A 19281-nucleotide genomic window follows, 5' to 3' on the forward strand; every position below is an offset into this window, starting at 1 on the left:
TGGAATTCATCTTTTCTATGCACATTTTATCCAAAATTGGATAGAAAAATAGCACTGTTTTGCATACACGTAATTTTTATATAAACAGTATCCTGCAACTCTCCATCTTCGCACAAGAGTATATTTTAAGAATTATTCATGGGGCTGGGGATTTAGCTCAGTGGTTCCAGCGCCTGCCTCACAAGCGCAAGGATCCGAGTTCAATCCCTGGTACAAAAAAAAAAAAAAAAAAGGAACTAATTCATGTAGATACTCGTAGCTTTAATCAATCATTTCCACCGACACATAAGTTACCTAAATTTGTATGTAGCTTTCAGGCTACGGTTTCTCCTGCCCGGGAAGGGGCAGCAGCCTCCCTCTCCACCCCTGAAGGCAGCCCCTGGCGAGGCTGGCGCTGCGACGTCTCTGCTGTCTGTGCGTCTCATCCTTATTAAAAAGTAATTTAGTTCCCCGATAGTTAGCCAACATTCTACCAGACTTTCTCTTCTGTAACGGGTTCGTTCCTGTAGAAATAGTTTACCAAGCAGTTAATCTAGACACGGAATACTGAGAGAAGGAAAAGGAGTGCGAACAGGTGAGTCACGAGGTAGCAGGTGAAGAAGCCGTGGCCCCGTGTTGCTCGGCTGATTAGGAGCCAGTTTCTCAGCCAGAAGCAAGAAGACCTCAGGAAAGAGCAGTGGAATCACAGCAATGTCTCCTTCTAACTGAATGAATTTTGACAGTTGAAGGGCTAGTAAGATAAGAGAAGAGACTGATACAGTGAGATCACTCAGAAGGAATGCAGGAAGGATGAATAAACAACAATAAAACCTTTTACTAAGGCCTGCAGCAGAGGCTCCTTTTTTTCCCCATCAAGTTTACTGGTACATTTTAGGTATGCAGTACATTTACATTCATCATTGGGATCTTGTACCTTTACATGATGTGTCTTGGTTCTTATTTTTTCCCCTTCCCCTGCCCTCCCTTCACCCCCTCCACCCTTCCCTATTTACAAAGACTTTCTTTCCATGTTTTTCATTTTCTCATATTTTTTCTTTTCCCTTCTTTCCTTTCCCCTATGCCTCCCACTTCCCCTACTCCTTTGAACTTTTCTTCCTATTACACAATATCAATTATACATTTTTAAATGACAATATCAAAATTTGGAGGGCATTACCACAGATTTTACAGAATTTAAAAGGCTGTAGAAAGCATATTACAAAAATCCTTTTTGAAATAAATTTTACAATTTGTCTTTTGGAAGACAAATTAATGAAACTGACTCTGGAGGAAATATAAAACTTGAATAGCACCTATTAAAGAAAGTATATTCCTAGCTTGAAAACCTACCTATATGAGAACAACAGGCTCATATACATTTTAACTGATGAATTATATCAAACATTTAAAGCAGAAAAAAGAAGGAACACGTCTCCCCTCATTTTAGGAAATCAACATTGTGCTAATATTAATACTGGATAAAGATAATAGAAGAAAAAAGTATGAACACAGATAAAAATGTGTTTAACAAAACAAACTATTAGAAGTCAGGTCTGGCAGTATGTAGAAAGTGGTTTTATTATAGGGATGGCAGTGTTGGTTCAGCATTGGAAGATCCACCCCCAAAAGTCATCGTTTTAACAGAGGAAAGAAAAAAGCCATACAATCCTGTCACTAGTTGCAGAAAAAGTATTGGACTAAATTCTACAGCTGTTCATGGTAAAATCTATCAGGAGACTAGAAGTAGAACAGAACCTTCTCAACAGATTAAAGACATGTACTCCATACTTCCAGCGAGAACACCTTATATGAATGGAGAAGATACAATGCTTTCTCCCTAAGGTGGGGAACAAGGGCAGATATGCCTACTCTTCATCTGTCCGTTAAACTTTGAAACATAGGCCCAAACCAAAATACTCTGGCAATAAAAAGAAACAATCAGCATAGGATTGGCAAGGTATAAGTAAAATCTTTATATGTAAATGAAATGATTATCTACAGAGAAAATACTAAGAAATCTCTAGGAGCCCCTAGAGCTTGTATTTGAATTTAGCAGGATTAGAAAACACAAGGTATATATAAAAATTCAGGTTTATGTATACTTGCTATAAATGAAGAATTGGATATTGAAATTTAAAAGTTATGTAGGAGTACAAAGGAAGTAGAAAAGTAAAAAGAAAAAAAAGTGTTGGAAGACATTTATTACCTGATTTTTTTTTTTTTTTGGTACAGGGGATCGAACTCAGGACCTTGTGTTTGCAAGGCAGGCGCTGGGACCACTGAGCTAAATCCCCAGCCCTTATTACCTAATTTTAAGACTTCCTCTAAAGCTACAGTAATCAAGGCAGTGTTGGCATAAGGAAAGACATGTAGATCGTTGGAATAAAACAGAAAATCTGGAAATAGAACCACATATATATGGTACACTGAGTTTTGAAAGATTAACATTAACATTTTATAGAACATAAACTCAACTCAAGAGCAAAGGAAAGATAGTATTATCAGCAAATAGTACTAGAACATCTGTTACCTGTATGTAAAAAATTAACCTCAACCCTTTATTTCCATACATAAAGATAACTTGAAAGGATTTATAAACCTAAATATGAAAGACTAAAACTATAAAACTTTAAGAAGAAATTATAAGGGAAAATGTTCATGAATTTAGGGTAGGCAAGAATTTCCTAGGATACAAAAGCATGATGTATAAAAGAAAAAAATTGATAAATGAGATTCTGTCAAAATTTAGAAGTTTAAATGACATCATCAAGAAAATGAAAAGTAGTCTGTAAACAGACCAAATTTATAATACATATAATCTATGGCGAGAATATATAAAGAACTCTTACAGCTCATTAATAGACAACCCAATTAAAAAGTAGACTCAAGAAGGTGATAAATAGCCAGTACAGCACATGGAAAGGTGTGCAACACTAGAATCATAAAAATACTAATAAATACAATAACAATATTGTATTACACTCATTAGGGAGATGAAGTTAAAAGTTTTAAAAGAACAGATGTCAGCTTAGGTGTGAACCAGTTAGAACTATCGAATACTGCTAATGTGAATGTAAAATGATAAAACCAGTTTGGAAAACAATATAGAAATTACTTGTATTACTGTTAAGAACCAACAGTTCTATTCTTAAGTTTTTACTTATGAGGAACAAAAACACGTGTTCATAATAGATTTGTACATACAAGTTGACTATCTCTTATCTGAAATTCTTGGGACCAGAAGTGCTTCAGATTTTGGGTTGAAATCCACTTGATCTGCAAAGAGGATAGCTACTCCTGCTTATTTTCAGGTTCCTGTCACATGCAGTATTGTTTTCCACCCTTTAACTTTCAGTCTGTGAGTTTCTTTTTGAATTAAGTGTGTTTCTTGTATGCAGCATATTGTTGGATCTTGCTTCTTGACCCATTCTGCCAATTTCTTTTGAATGGTGAATTGAGACCATTAACATTGATGGTTATAACTAATACGTATTGACTTATCGTTGCCACGACTTTTCTTCTTGTTGGATTCTCCCCCTTTGCATTGCATTTAATTTCTTTCTTTTTTTTTTTTTTTGGTATCAGGGCTCGAACTCAGGTCCTTGTGGTGCATTTTATTTCTTGTTGCACCAAATGGATTAATTCTGCTGGGCTTCCTGGGGTTGTGATCCTCATTGTCTTTTCCTAGGGTATTGTCTAAGATTTTTTGGAGTGCCGGTTTGATATTCACAAAGTTCCTGAGGTGCTCTTTATCATGAAATTATCTTATTTCTCCATCAATTTTGAAAGATAGTTTTGCAGGGTACATCAATCTGGGTTGGAGGCTGTTTCCCTTTAGGGCTTGAAATACATCACTCCAAGCTCTTCTTGCCTTGAGGATTTGCATTGAGAAGTCTGCTGTGATTCTGATGGGCTTTCCTTTGCATGTGATTTGTTTCTTTTCTCTCACTGCTTGTAGAATTTTGTTCTTCTGTTGAATTTCTGGAATCCTAACTATTATATGCCTATGTGTAGATTTTTTTGATCAAGGCTATTTGGAGTCCTATATGCCTCACTTATCTGTATGTCAAGTTCTTTTCCCCTGCTTGGGAAGTTTTCTGCCATCACTTCTGTGAAGTTTTTTATGTCATCTGCACTCTCCTGTTTCTTCATTGACTCTGATCAGTCTTATGTTATTCTTCTTTGCATCATCTAGCAGCTGTTGGATTGATTTCTCATGGTCTCTTACAATTTTAAAGCAATTTTTCTTTTCCTGGTCACTAATTGCAAGCTTATCTTCTATATCTGAAATTCTGTCCTCACATTGGCTCATTCTGCTGTGTAAGCTTTGAATGGAGTTTTTATTCTCCTGGAAATCTGTTTGTATCTGTTTTATGGAGTCCATTTGTTTCCTATGTTGGGATTCCATCATGTTCCTCAGCTCCTCTACTTTTTTATCTGTGTCCTCTCTAGATTTACTAATCGTATCTTGCACTATGGGCACAATCTCTGCTGTTATCTGAGAAGTTATTTCTGATTTCATTTTTCCCAGGTCCTCTTATGCTGCCAGTTCAGGGAGTCCAGGTGGTTGAGTTTCAGAGTGTTCCATCTCATTTCCCTTTGGGTTTGCCTTAGGTGATATGGAAGTCTGGTTTTCAGGCTGGTTTACATGTTTTATTTATTTATTTCGGAGGTGGGGGTGCTGCTGGTGCCCACGTGGCTCACCTCCTTGGTGCTGGGAGTGGTGCTATTGAAGCCTCCTCCTGGACACTGGGAGTGCAGCAGAGGCTCTTTCTGTAACTATGCAGCTCTGCTCTGCACAAAAGCTGAAGCAGAAACTCAAGTCCAGCCTGGGGCAGGCTTCCTGGCACAGAGCCCCTGCTGCCTGGAAGGACCTCTGCTGTAGATGCCTTTGGGAAAGTGCTTTTAAGTCACAATCAGCAAATCTTCATGATTGCTGCCAAGCTTTCAAAATCACCATCCAAGAAGAAACAGTGGCTTGTACCATGAGAGATCCTCAGAGAAAACTGCATGTCTCATCACTTTCACAACTCCACATTTTATTACTTATGCTACGCCTTACACATGGGGTTCAAAGAAGTCAAACTGTTAAACATATGGTGGACACTATACTTGGAATAATTACCCTTTACTTCTGATTTCTGAAAACATGCACTAGGTTCAGAGATAAATGATTACTAATAAAGCAGGGAGTTTGTTAAGGTACAGTGGTTCATTAAAATATTCATGCATTATTTAACTCTGATACATGAACTGTTTTCTAAACATTCTGAAGAAAATTGTTTTCTTTGATTTGCTATATAGTGACAGTGGAACTTGACTATTAGCTGGCAAGAATGTATATGCTTTCCAGAAGTTCACAGATTATCTACATCTCTTACCTACTAATAGCAGCTGCTTTTACATATCTTTTCTGTATTAACTGGAACTGGAGACTGAATGTGTGTGGATGTGCTTTAATATATGGATTCCCTGCTGCCCTGTTATTATAAACTACAGGCTATATCACATATTTGTGTATTATACTTATATATTGTTCCTTGTCTGACATAGTATTGTTACTTTTTCCCTCATTTCTATATTCCTCTGTCTCGATATCATACATATTATATATTACATATATCATATGCTATATCATCTATCATATACTATACATTATATACATATAGTTATTATACATTTATATGTTAACATAAAATACATGAAAATAGCATAACTGAATTATTTTGTGCTGCACATGCTCTACAAAGTTTAAAAAGGGATCTCTGATTTATCAAATAATTTATTAGTTTTATTGTTGCAGTTTTAATTGCTTTTGAGTTTAGACAAAGTGCTTTTACACTGATTTTTAAATTCAGAACTCATAAATATACTGACTTGGAGTGTTTACGGATATTTTTAAATTGATTTAACTCATAAATGTATATTGTTACTCCTGTTATGAACAAATTAAATTTTTCACTGGGTTAATCATGCATTTTTAATATTAGTTACTAATTTGATAGCTTATTTTGATGAAATTCAAAACTATTTTTTATTACTTTGTTTTATTTCTAGGGTTGAGAAGTAATCATTCTAATGTCTCTTACTGTACCTGAACTCCAATTTATGAAACCCACTTTTGTTTCGCATTAGAGTATCAAATGCTCCTGGGCTTAAAAAATGCCTTTCTTAAAAATCCCACTTTGTTCTTCTTTGTAAACTAAAGTATATATATTTCAATTAATTACTAATATTGTATTCAACTTAGTGCTGTCTTTAGTCGATCTTCAAATTTTCAGTGAAAAATTTTTAAAATATACTTGACTGCTGGATAAATTATAGAAAGTGAATTCTCAGTAGCACAATTATGTTTCAAATATTTAGAATTTAATTTAGATTCATTCAAATTTAGTTTATTAAAGTTCTTTTTAAAGTGAATTCTATGTAAGGAACATAAACTAAAGGACTCCTCTTGTCAGGGAGAAAGGGAAATGAAGATGGTGAGACATAGCAATCCCCTGTCTTCTTGAAGCCTAAGATCTTTGTTTAAACAAAAAGTTGGATAAACTCCAAGTTAGAGAAACAAAAGCGCTGCTAAGAAAGGGTAGCAAAGTCTGGGAAGAGCTCACAGGATCCCCTCTCCAATGCTTACTCCACTCCAGGAGGCCAAGACAAGATGACTAGATGATGCCATCGTGTACATTCTCAGTGGCCTCAGGAGTGACGTTTACTAAGGTATTCTGCACCCCGCAAACCGTGAGTAGTCAGTATGCCACAAACACAGATCTGAAATAGGTTAAATATAGTAGAATATGACATGAAAATCCATAGGTTTTTCAGGAAATGCAATTCCAAATGGATGAATTTCTGCCTTGACCCCCAAGTAATGAAAATACAAATGGTGATGAGATGCTCACCAAGCTGGGCATCCTGGGAAGGCCCTGCAAACGTCCCTGTCCCATCCTCTCCCCAACACACACATCACTGTCATCACCAGCACTGCCACCTGGTCTCAAGGTTCTGAATTGCAAATAGATATTCGAGCATCTCCAGACAGCTCACTGTCAGCATTATGTGGTGGATGTGTTCTGAGGTAACTCATTACAGAGCGAACTCAAGACAAAAATGAAGTGGGTAGGGAGGGGAAGGGACATATCCCAGCCAGGATCTAGACACTGATTCTCCTCAGCCTGATACCACATTAATTCTGCTTTCCAAAAGGGAAAGAACAGTCCTTATGTGACTCCTGAATAAACTTCTTTCACTATTGAGGGAATCAACAGTATCCACCCCTATGCCAGGCTGGAAACCCCCTAAAAGGAGCAGTTCCTCTTCCACTTTGTAGGTTAAATGACCAGAATGTTGTTCCAGGAAATCTCTAGGAATGGATATCTTTTTCACATGTAACTTTTATGTTGTCTGTAAGATACTGGCATTCCAAGTAATGCAGATTACTTGTAATTAGAATACATCCTAGCTGTTTTTAAACTCCATGTTATTGTCATGACAGGAAAGGTTAACCAATTTTCAAGAAGTTTGAGTTGGGAAAAATGAAATGTAATGGAAAATGGTGTGTTTGTTTTGCAGGCTTCTGTGAGCTGTCTCCCAGGCTCCTGTACACACCGTCCATAGGTGCTCTTGGCAGCAGGTTCTGACTCCAGCCCCATCAGCATGAGAACCACAGCCTGCAGGTCTGCAGCCCCTTCTGCAGCCCCTTTACACAGTGAGGACCACATCTACAACAGTTCAGGTTCATCCATCCTGCAGCCTGAGGTAGGCAGGTGAGAAGGTGGGAGGGTAGGTAGATACACACACACACACACACACACACACACACACCCCAGCATTTGGAGTTGCTTTTTAGTGGAAATAGTTCATCCAGTTAATACCAGTAAAAGTAGATTTCTATTCATTTGTTCATTTGTATTGATTTTTTTTCTGATTGATATCTTGGAATTCTTTTATATGATTCATAATAATCTCATTTATTTATATGTGTTGCAAATTTTTTATATAGCTTATGTGGTTTTCCCTTTTAATAGTAGTTTTTAATGCAGTTCTTAACTGTAATGCAGTGGAATTAATCAATCTTTTCCTTTATCGTTTGCACTTTTCATGACTATTGTAAGACACATTTCTTTATCCCAAGGTTATAAAAATAGTCTCATACATATTTTTTTCCTAAATATCTTAATGACTTTCCATTCATTTTTAAACCTCTGTTGGGATTAGAGTTAATGTGTATGAAGTTGGGGTCCAATGTCAGCATTTCATTAGCTGTAACTAACTGTCCCCAAATCCTTACTGATGGGCCCATCTTCCACCAGTGACTTACGTCATGTGTCAGTTTCCATACCTGAGTGAAGTCTTTCTTTTTTTATCATCAAATTTGACCACCCATTGACCAATACCATCCTGTCCTCATGACTGAGAATTCATGTAGTGAGTCTTGATGCCTACGAAAACAAGAATCACCAAGGATCCCTTTGACTGTTCCTGGGCTTTTGCTCCTCCCTCTACATTTCAGAACAACATAGCCAAGTTCCTGGGAAAAATGTTAAATTTTGACTAAAATTGCGTTAAATGTACAGATGAATTTGTAGGGTGCTGATGTGTCTTCTTTATCAAGTCTTCCATCCATAAGTGTGCCTATTTAGGGCTTATTCCATTTCTCTAAAGAACATCTTGTGATTTTTAGCCCTATGATGCCCTTTCATCACTAAAAATGCTTATGCATTTCAACTTCAGTTTTGAAATGGACCCAATTTAAAATAGAATGTCTCTAAATATTACCCTATAAAGTAATATTTGCTTTAGGTCTTTTGCAGTTACCTTTGTCAGGCTGAGAGTTTCAATTTCTACTTAAGAGTTTTAAAATTTATTATTTTGTGAGCATGTTAGTGATTGATTGGTTATTGATTGATTGATTGATTGAGACAGGGTCTCATTACGTAGTTCAGGGCTGGGCTTGAACTCACTGTGTAGCTCAAATTGCTCTCAAGTTTAAGGTGATCCTCCTGCCTCAGCCTCCTGAGTGCTGGGATCATAGGCATGCGCTACCACACCCAGCTCTTAGTGGTTGATTTTAATTTGTGCAAGTATTTCAGTCTCCAAGGATTCCTTTTGAGGAGAGATGTGTTTCCTTCAATTAGAAGTCACAGTACTATAATTGCCCCTTTTGGTTACCCTGCTTAATTTAAGAATTTTAGGTCAAATTTTAGGTCTACATTCAGCAAATCTCTACGTATAAAGCTTAGTTTCTTGACTATAGTAGGAACTGACATTTTTCACAGGACAGCTTCCTTTTGCTTACACCTAGAAAACGCTGCTCCAACTCTGGTTCCATTTAGTCTTTTAAATTGTCACTGACTCATATGTATTCTAGATTTTTAATACTATAAACACCCATAAACTCCTTTTAATGCATACCTAACGACTTAAGTATAGCACAAGATGAAAAACCAATGCAGAATCCCCATTCCCCCAAAGGAATCTGTGTATCTGTTAATTTAAAAACATTTCTATTGAGTATCTAACACATGCCAAGCAATATTGTTGGAACTACGGGATTTGGGCACAAAAAACAAACACAGGGACAAAAAGATTCTGCCTTTGTGTTATTACACATTACATAAAGAAAAACACAAACAGTATCCTGTCAAACACACACTATGCCTCTAGAGCTAAGTAATAAAGGAAAAAATTTCGACCAAAGAAGTGGGTAGGAAGGCAAAGGAAGGTGGGGACATACAAGGATATCTGGAGACCTCACGGAGAAGGGGCCTACGAGTGAGACTGAAATAAAGGAGGAGCCTGGCCCTGGGGTGATGGGGAAAAAGCACACAGAGCAGAACAAAGGAGGCTGAGGGCCGAGGACCTCGGCAGAACAGATGTGCGCACCCCAAAACAGCAGAGGCCACTGTGCCAGAGGAGGAGAAGGCAGAAGTGGAAGATGAACTTAGAGGCATTAAAGGGGAGCAGATCACACCGGGCTGAGTGAGAAGCAGACAAACTCGGAGGTTTGATTTTTATCATGGTATGGAGTTAGCAACTCTAGAACTTCCTTCTCTGTATTGTAGGAGTAGAGAGAATAAATAGAGGGTGAGGCCAGGCATCTCACTGTTGGAGGAGGGAGTTACAAATATGGAAAGAGGGAAGAATAGAATGAAATCTGTGGAAAAGGGCTGGAACTGGGAAAACTGGCATAAATTCGTGACAGATATAATATAGACAGAAGCAGATTTAAGCAGACCATGGATATGAATTCACTCTTTCCCTGTTTTGTCTACTGAGAGGGCAAAGATGAAATGGTATTCCAATAGCAATGAACACATTTAGCATCCAGATCTTGGTTTCTAAATACCATTTTCTACCACAAAGAATCAGCATTCCTTGGAAAAATGGCAAATTTCAGGGCTGGGCCTGAAAAAGTAGAGCAAGTCGGGCATCTCATTTCTCCAGAAAGTAAGGAAATGTTCAAAAATGCTAAGAAGAGATCAAACTGACACTGGAACTACTTTGAGGGCTTCCCCTGGGCCAAATAAAGAACAATTTGAGCAAAGAAATAAATAATGATAGTACAGATTGTAGCATATTGAATAAATAAAATTCATATTGAGTACATGATACCGAGCACATGATAGTAACACACATAAACGAAATACAGGGGAGAAGAGAAAGCTTTTATTTATAATAGATGCCAGCTCATGAATACAGAAGTAATGATTGAATTAGAAAGAATTCATCTGGCGATCATAACAGTGATAACTGTTTCAGACAAGAATTATTCATGTATGCTAAAATTAGAAGGTGAAATGCTGACATAAAGATGAGGTTATTTACATAATTTTACAGTATATACCCACAAAATCCTTATTACTTAAAGGGAAGAAGAGTAACTTTACACTCGACAAACCTGGCAGACACCAGCTTAATTGAAGGGTCAAAGTTACTGCCACCTTAAGTGATCAGAGTGATCACTGCTAGTAACAGGGCCAGTAGATGACATGCGCCCCCCCATTAAGGACATAGCATCATGAAATACATCCGGGCTTATGCCCTTCATGATCTGGGAGAAGCCAGCTGCCTGCCGGTCCTGAGAACACTCGACACTCCTGCAGCCCAGCAGCCACGCTTGTTTGGTGGAGAAATGAGGCATCTGGTCCACCAGCACCTCCGTGAGCCATCCTCCCTGCCACCCTGCAGTCCTAGGCAGCCCCTCGGGGGGCCGCAGGGTCTTGACTGCAGTCTTCGAGGGACCCCAGGCCTTGCTGCGCTGCTCCCAAGTTCCTGCCCACAGAACCTGTGCAGTAAAGCAAGTGCTTATTCTTGCTTTAAGCCACTAAATTTAGGCAAACTGTTTCTATGCAAGAAAAAACAAATTTAAAAGTTGTTCTACAAAAATAATTACCAAGTCCTCTTCAAGGTCGTGAAAGACAAAAACAAAGAAAAAATACCTGAGAATGTCTTCCAAATTGAAGAAGAAAAGGACGATCAAATGCAAGGTGTGATCTCGAACTGAAGGAAAAAGTTATTGTTTCTGTCGCTGTTTTGCTGTAACAGAAGCCATTAAGATGATTGTCAAAAATTAAACAGGCACTAGAGTATAAAAGAGCACTGTCCCAAAGTTCACTTCTTGTTTAGGGTCACTGCATCGTAATTATGGACGAGAATGTCCCTGGTTTTAGGAAATGCACATTGAAGTAACTGGAAGAGGTATTAAATGCTTACAACTTACCTCAAATGTCTCTAAAATAAACTATGTAATTATAATCACATACTCACATATATGTACTTGTATATAGTTTTCATCTCCATCCAGAGAGAGGATGGTATAGAAAATACAATAAAACTTCAACACTGCAAGAATCCGGCTGGCCAGCCCAGGGGAATTCACACGGCAGCGTTCCTGAAAGCTATCTGCAGAAATTACGTGGATGTAAAAACGGACAGCATAGCAGAAGTGGCTCTGTTCTAAATGTCTTACGTGAACAAACTCTTCTGTGAAGCTGAAGGTTGAATCCACTCATAGGTGAAATGAATTTAGTGGATCCAAACCAAGAGGGAAACAAAAAAAAGTCTGAGGGGAGGCCGGTACAGGGGCTGAACTCAGGGGCTTCACAGTGATCTACACAGCCAGCCCTTTTTATTTGTTATTTTGAGCCGGTCTCGCCAGGTCGCTGAGGAGGCTCCAGCCGGGTTCAACCTGGGATCCTCCTGCCTGCGTCTCCCGGAGGGCCCGGCCTGACACCAGGGCCTGCGAGCGTTATCAAAAGCATGGGACAGCAGAGCCCACAGGCACTGGAGACCAGCGCGGCTGAGCGCTGCTTCTTGAAATGGTTTCAGTTCCACAGTGAAGGTAAAGAAGTGAACACACTGGTTGCCCGGGGCAACCGAGTTGGAAAGCGCGGCGCCCCCTACCCCCCCCCCACCCCCCGGCCGCAGGTGCGCACGTGGTGCCGGCAGCGTTTAAGGCCCGGGGCCCCCGCCTGCCGGAGCGAGGCTGCGGGCGGCGACATGGGCGCCCCGGGCCCGCGCTGGCTTCTCTGGACTCTGCTGGCGCCGGGCGTCCTCGGTGAGCAGCGGGGCGGGCGTCTGGGCTGCTGCGCGGTGGGACGCGGTGGGATTCGGTGGGACGCGGGGGACGCTGCGCACCGCTCACGCACGCGCGGCTCCGCACGCGGGACCCCAAATAAGGACGCTGTCTGCTCCCCGCGCCTGGTCCTCAGATTTTCTTGAACTTCGATCGGATATTGGTAAACATCTAGACTTATTTCCGAAAGTTGAGGCCTGAGTTAAACTATGGTTTTCTTCGTGGCGTTTACCTTCTGTAATGATGTGAGAGTCCAGGTTCATTCAGCATTTATGATAACTTTATTTTCCAGATTGTCTTGATTTTAAAGAAGTATTGTCACTTGATCTGATGAGCGTTTCTTGGTTGTGAGTCTTTCTCATTTTCTCTGAGGTACAGCTAATTACTGGTTTAAAAAATGCTTACTGTAAACAGACCTCAATAACTGGGTGACTTTTGCCAGATCTCTCAGCGCCCGACCCTCAGTGTCTGTGTCTGTAGGGTGAAGTCAGTAATAAGATGCCCTGCCGGCCCCTGAGCTGCCCCAAGTGTCACTGTCAGGTGAAATTGGGTGGACGGGGAACGGGGTTGGGGCTCAGTGGCTGAGCGCTGGTCTAGCACGTTTGTGGCCTGGGTTGGAGCCCCAGCATCACCCCCCCGGGGAGGCACCCCAAAACTTGGCAGGTGACAGTGAGATGTTACCACTCCCACTCGGTATCAGTAATCAGCACGAGTGGACCTGTTTATAGCAGCTGGAATTTATTTTTTAATTTTATTTATTTATTTATTTATTTATATTTTGGGGGGGTACCGGGATCGAACTCAGGTCCTTGCACTTGCGCAGCAGGCAGCGAAACCACTGAGCTAAATCCCCAGCCCTTGCAGCTGGAATTTAAATGACCCCCCCCCCCAAGGTAGCTGAGACCCTGCACCTATTGGTTCTATTAAGACTCACGGAGCGCTTTCCTGACACCTTACTATCTCCTGATGATTAATCGAACATTTCTCAAAATTGTTACCTTCATCTCTTGTCGTTCTACCTGGTCACTCCCTTTCCACAAGTGCACGTTCACCACTTTCTCCATCACCTGTGTGTGGCACAGCGCCAAACTAGGCTTCCATTGGCGTCCCCTCCCTAACTCCATATTTCAGAGAGGATATTATCCATTGAGAAGTAAATTCTTCACTAGCCCAGATGAAGCACCATGCCCTTCAAGTATGCACCCAGTACCTGAGTAGGACCAGCAGCTCTGTCTCATACTCTACATCTACCATCTGTCCACCCTTAGAGTTAGCATCCTCCTGTCAGTGATCTTATCAAACTTACATTCCAGTCTGAAGCATTCTAATTACCTGCATAGCAACCTCCTCTTCCACAGCCACTCTATGTCCAGTCTTTAACTTCTTCAGTCATCAAAACCAAAAGTGTGTATGTGTGCGTGTGTGCATTATTCCACTCTCATGCTCCAAAATCCAAATGAGTTCCCTGCTGCCTGTGAGAGAGAGTGCCACCGTCAGCCAGACCAGCCCTCTCTCGCTGGGTCTCACCTCCTTGCGCCCTGTCATGCAGGTATGGCTCCTCCTCTGCACCTGCCTGCCACTCCATTGGTCCAGCCTTGTTCCTTCCCCAAATCATCTCCTGGTCATTTCCTGCACTTGCGTGCTTCAGAACCCCCTGGAGTACCCGTGTAGTGTACAGATGGTTGAGTTCCCCCTCCCTCCTCTGGACAGGCACGGGAAGCTGAGGTTTAACAAAACCCTGCAAGGTTGCGGAGCAGGATCTATAGCACACACTGTTGTGAGCAAAGTCAATAGGACATAATTTTCATTCTTTGGATGTTTTCCCACTTTTTCCTTGTTTATATGCATAAATGGATTCAGATTTCCTGCACAACTGGGTTTCACTGGCAACTTAACTTCAACCTACACTAAGAAAACAAAGCCATAACATAAGAATTGCCTTTTTCCCCATCAGTTGATCTACAAATCTACCTTCATCTGGGATCAGAACTGCTCTTCTCTGCTTCAGACCTCCCAAGGGCTTTGCGTCACCCCAGAATAAAATCCACATCCCTCATCCTGGACACGGTCTCTGCCTTCCTGATATTCTCCATGCCCCCATGTATATTGATATTCAAATATACTCCTGGGAGGATGTCCCTGTGAGATCACAGGAACTTCCTGTGCTGCAGCCACACCGCTTGCCTCTGAGCCTGATTCCTTTACTGCATCACCTGACTTGTTTGTGGGATTTATTTATGGTCCTTGTCCTTTTGTTAATATAAAGTCTGGGAGGCTATGAGGTCCCTGATGTCCACTGATGAATTGCCTGTGCTTAGCACTGTACACTGGTTAAAGGCATAATCACCATTCAAAACTTATTTGTGAAATAGCCAAGAAACCTAATTTTTCTTCCTACCTGCTTTCTGAACAAGCTTTTGGCTTTGTTTTTATTATCTTACGTATATACAGCCATCATTTATTTCAAGTGATTTCTAAGCCATTTTAGGTGGAGCCCATTGTAGGGATCTGCATCCCTGTTTTCAAGAGAATACCCTGCCTGTTTGATTATTAACATGGTGTGAAGCCCATGTGAACGTCTCGCCATTATCTCATATTTAATTTAAAGATCTACTCTAATCTTTACTCCTGGTTGGATATAGCAGTAGGTGCCTGTAATCGTAGCTACGTGGGAGGCTGAGGCAGGAGGCCACATACCTTGAGGCCATCCTTGGCAATTTACTGAGGTTCTGTCTGAAAATTCTGAAAGGGCTGGGAACGTAGTTCAGGGCTCCCAAGGTTCAGTCCCCAGCACTGCCCTTTACCTCTGTCTGAAGAAAGCTGTGGAGAGGGTACAGCGACCCTCAGGAAAATTCATATTACTTCTTGGCTCATGGACTAACCTTTCCTTTTCTGATTGGAAAGAAAACTGATCTCTGAAAACTGACCTGGGATTCAGGCAGTTTCATTGCTAATGAGGACCAGTGGCTCAGATGAGAGTCCATGCATCTCTATACTAGAGCTGGCTTTTCCATTATTCCTCATCCAAGAGTGCAACTCTGACCCTTCACAGTGGAAAGTCAAGAAGCGCCCTTTGCTTTTGCTGTTTCCAGACTTGGTTCAATCTTAGCCTATGCCATTGCTGCCAGTTCAATCTTAGGTTAGCTTCCCAGCTGTGGAAGATACTTTGCTATTGTTCTTATTGACATTTGACAATTACAGGTTCAGCCCTCAGCACTGAAAATAAAAGGTGCCTGGTCCTTACTCCTGCCTATAGACAGAGGATACCATGACTGTCATGAAGTCATACCACTTTCTTTTTTTTTTGGTACCTGGAATCGAACTCAGGACCCTGCACTTTCGAGGCAGGCGGCAGAACCACTGAGCTAAATCCCCGGCACCACTTGCTGGCTCATGGACTAAACCCCTTGGAAACGTGTCCAGTGGTGGAGTTTGTAGTTTGTCCTCATTGATATCGAATTCTCACTTTCCCTATAGCATCTTACTCTTTTGCACAGAGCACACACTTGAGGAGATTTGTGAGGAAGGAAAGGAGAAAAGGACCCGCAGTGACACCTGGGTGCCAGTAGCGATGGCATCCCGACATTCTCCAGTAGAAGCCTGGGCCCGGAACGGCTGGGTCGGGCTGCAACTCAGGAGCTCTGTGAATGTGGCTGGGGCAACGTAGGTTTACTCTCCGCCTTTCATCTGTACCTGTCTCTGACTTGTTTGAAAAAAAAGATTTATAAATTTGATATTCAAATATACTCCTGAGGGGTGTCGCTGCGAGATCATCATCTGGTCCCAAAGAAGAGCGAACGTCTTGCTCTCAGCATGTAAATTGAAGGAGTTGAAACTTGAATTCTCTCTCATATCTAGAAAAAATGACTTTTCCAGGGACATCCTCCGGGATACAGTTATTACAGGTTTTTGTACCTGTTTCCTAAGAAAGCAATTATTTCATCATCATCATCATCATTATTATTACAGGGTACAGAAAACTATGTTGAACTCACTAGTTCCTTTTCTCTAGCACTCATCAGAAAGTATCTATTAAGCTCTCTTTGGGATTATATTATTCTACGAGGTTAATAGAATAAAATAATGAAGAATAGTAAACATTCTTCTGGATTCTAAAAGTTTAATGATTAGGATAAATTAATTTAGATAATTGAATGATTGTATAATGATTAAGATACATTTAATTAAGATAATTTAAATTCATTAAAGTAATTTTAAATGATCATACGTGTGCTACGCCTTCATAAGACCTTTGATATACTTCAGTTTCCTGTACTATCCCCCAAAGTTTTTTCAAGATTTCTACTTTTCAGATTCTAGTTGTTACTCATCTTTCTTATCCCATTTAAGAAATATTTTTGAGTAACTAGTAAGTATGAACACCAGACTAGAGAGACAAAAATGTTAATCTGATAGTTTTTACCTTTAAGAAATTCCCTCCCTAACTGCAAAGACTTACTGCAATATATGTTATACTACATTATTTCTTGTATTATAGAGAAGTAAACAGTAAATGATGCTGCTTGGAAGAATTAGGATAACCCAAGCCTTGGGGGCAGAGGTTGTTTTTGTATATGCAGAAGCAGAGAGGTATGAAGGACCATGATGGCTTTGGAAAATACAAAAAGAAGGCATGGTTGGAGTATAGGTCAGGGTACATGGTGAGGAATAGGAGTTGTTTAAATGGACTGGTGCTGAACTATAAAAGGACATGCATTTTCCCCCTAAAACAATGCTAAGCCATTGAAAGTTTTGAAATGTGGGCATGACCACACCTGTGTTTAAAAAGAGAATGTGACAGTTCTATGGAAGATGTACTGGCCCAGGGGAGATCAGTGTTAGGTGAATTATGTCACTCAGTAAGGCTATAGCAGTGGCAAAATAGTCTGTACACTTTGATCACTAATTGGATTAAAGGCAAGGAGTAGAGGGTGAGTTTCAGAAAGGAAAGGCCGACTGTGAAGTCTTTAAATCCAAGAGCCATGACAGATTATGCCATCAACTGGCAGAATATAAAAGGAGAACTGGGATGATAAACTATAATTGACCACAGATAAAGTTTGCCTCCATGATCAAAAGTGTGTTTTAAACAGTTAATGTTCTAGAACTGACAGATCTTTTACAGTTACAAGTTTTATAAATGACAAGACTTGGGCCAGGGATTTAGCTCAGTGGCACCACGCCTGCCTGGCAAGCACAGTGTCCTGAGTTAGGTTCCTGGTTCCAAAAAAATATCAAGAGTTGTTTTGAATAAATAAATAGGCTCACCAGCAAGTCTGGTTGATGTGGGATTCATATAATACATAAAACGTCTTCTAAAACCTAGCCCCAAATCCTGCTTTGTTACATTCTGCTTTCCCTTGTAAGCCAGTCATGTATGAATCCTGGAGAACTCCATGGCTCCATGCTTATACCCCTAGGTTTCCAGTTGGGGTCAACAATTGTGTATTCTTGTAGTGAAGGGAGATTGGCAGGGACATCTGCAGGGTATTCAACACTAGAGCCGGACACCACGGGTCTTCCAAAAGAGGCCTGAGTTTTTAATCACCCACACCTTGGAGTACAGAACAAGACGGATGGAATCCCCCCTCATCTGCCCTGGAGAAGATCTCTAGAGGGAAGGAAGTTTGGGCGACTCTTCTTCAGTTTTAAATCTCCAGTGTGACTTGCTAGGAGGTCAAATTTCATTTGGCCTCGGATTATTGAATCTTGTGTATGAGCCCTGAACCGATCACATGTGATACTCTGGTTTTTGTCACTCTTTCAGTAGGGAAAGAATGAGGCATTTCTAGAATGTAAGTGTAGCTGGGAGATGATTGCTCATTTCTGTGTCTTCAGAAATTGACTCATTGGTGACTCATATGCTACCTGCATTGCCCTAGACAATTCTGCAGTCTGGGATAACGGCATGCCTCTCTGTGAGTGCAGCAAAACCATCCTGTTATGGCATCCTATTTAATTCCTCTGGGCCCCTTCTATCCAGAAGCTGGGCATTTACACATCAAAATGAGAACCTGGGAGGGTTACCCTGGCTCGGGACGTTCTGGGCACAGATGTGTGACCCACCTTCCTCTGTAGCCCCTACTCCCATCACATTTTCCTTCAATAACCGTCCTTCGAAAGTTATTTCATAGTGAATGAATTCTTAAATCTAAACCCTTCTGTGAGATTACACATTCGACAGCTTTATTCCATGCAAAAAGCAGGTCAGCCTCATTGCCTCTGTAACAGTTTATCTGTACTCTACTGTGGGGACTGAAACCCAGCTCACAGCTTTTTGAGTTTTTGTTAACCAGTTCCATGTGTCTTCCTGCCTGGCTACTTCCTGGTTCGGATCATTTCTGAGATCGGGATGTAGACTTTCAGGAACATGGATAAATTGCAGGCTGAGTGGAAGTTTGGTTTATGTGAGCAAAGACAAAATTCTCAGAAAATGTAACATCTAAATACCTTCTCTATTTCCCTACCTACCCCCTAAAAAAGCTATTCCTTGTAAGTCTCCCCAGCCATCTCCAGCGGGGATTCTACAGCAGCATTGGAAAGACCTTTCCCTATGGAATGGGGATAACCTAGCATTGCCGTGGTGGGTGGAACAGGGAAAACGGTCTGACTTTGTGGGTGAGAAGCCAATTTACTGTACCAGCAAAGGTAATTGAGGTGGTACCTGGAGCAGCCCACCCCTCGGTGCATTTCTCAGGCCAGAAGCCCACTTCCAGATTGGAAACGGA

The 19281-nt window shown here is 40.8% G+C and overlaps 1 protein-coding gene across 2 annotated transcripts in view; it reads left to right on the top strand.

Annotated features, from left to right (window-relative positions):
* The first annotated feature begins 12190 nt into the window (after positions 1-12190).
* Positions 12191-19281, top strand: part of Cr2 (complement C3d receptor 2) — a 30045-nt gene continuing 22954 nt past the window's right edge. The window contains exon 1 of one of the 2 annotated variants that reach the window (XM_087194184.1): positions 12191-12319. In XM_087194184.1, the coding sequence (XP_087050310.1) occupies positions 12238-12319 (82 nt within the window). In that variant the 5' untranslated portion in view covers positions 12191-12237. Of the gene's footprint in view, positions 12320-12419; positions 12536-19281 lie in introns of those variants that run through there. The other variant, XM_013078592.3, reaches the window with a different exon arrangement.

This window comes from Heterocephalus glaber, unplaced genomic scaffold (assembly GCF_053883595.1).
Source record: "Heterocephalus glaber isolate CG9 unplaced genomic scaffold, H.glaber_assembly_v1.0 deba00001600, whole genome shotgun sequence".
Lineage (NCBI taxonomy): Eukaryota > Metazoa > Chordata > Mammalia > Rodentia > Bathyergidae > Heterocephalus > Heterocephalus glaber.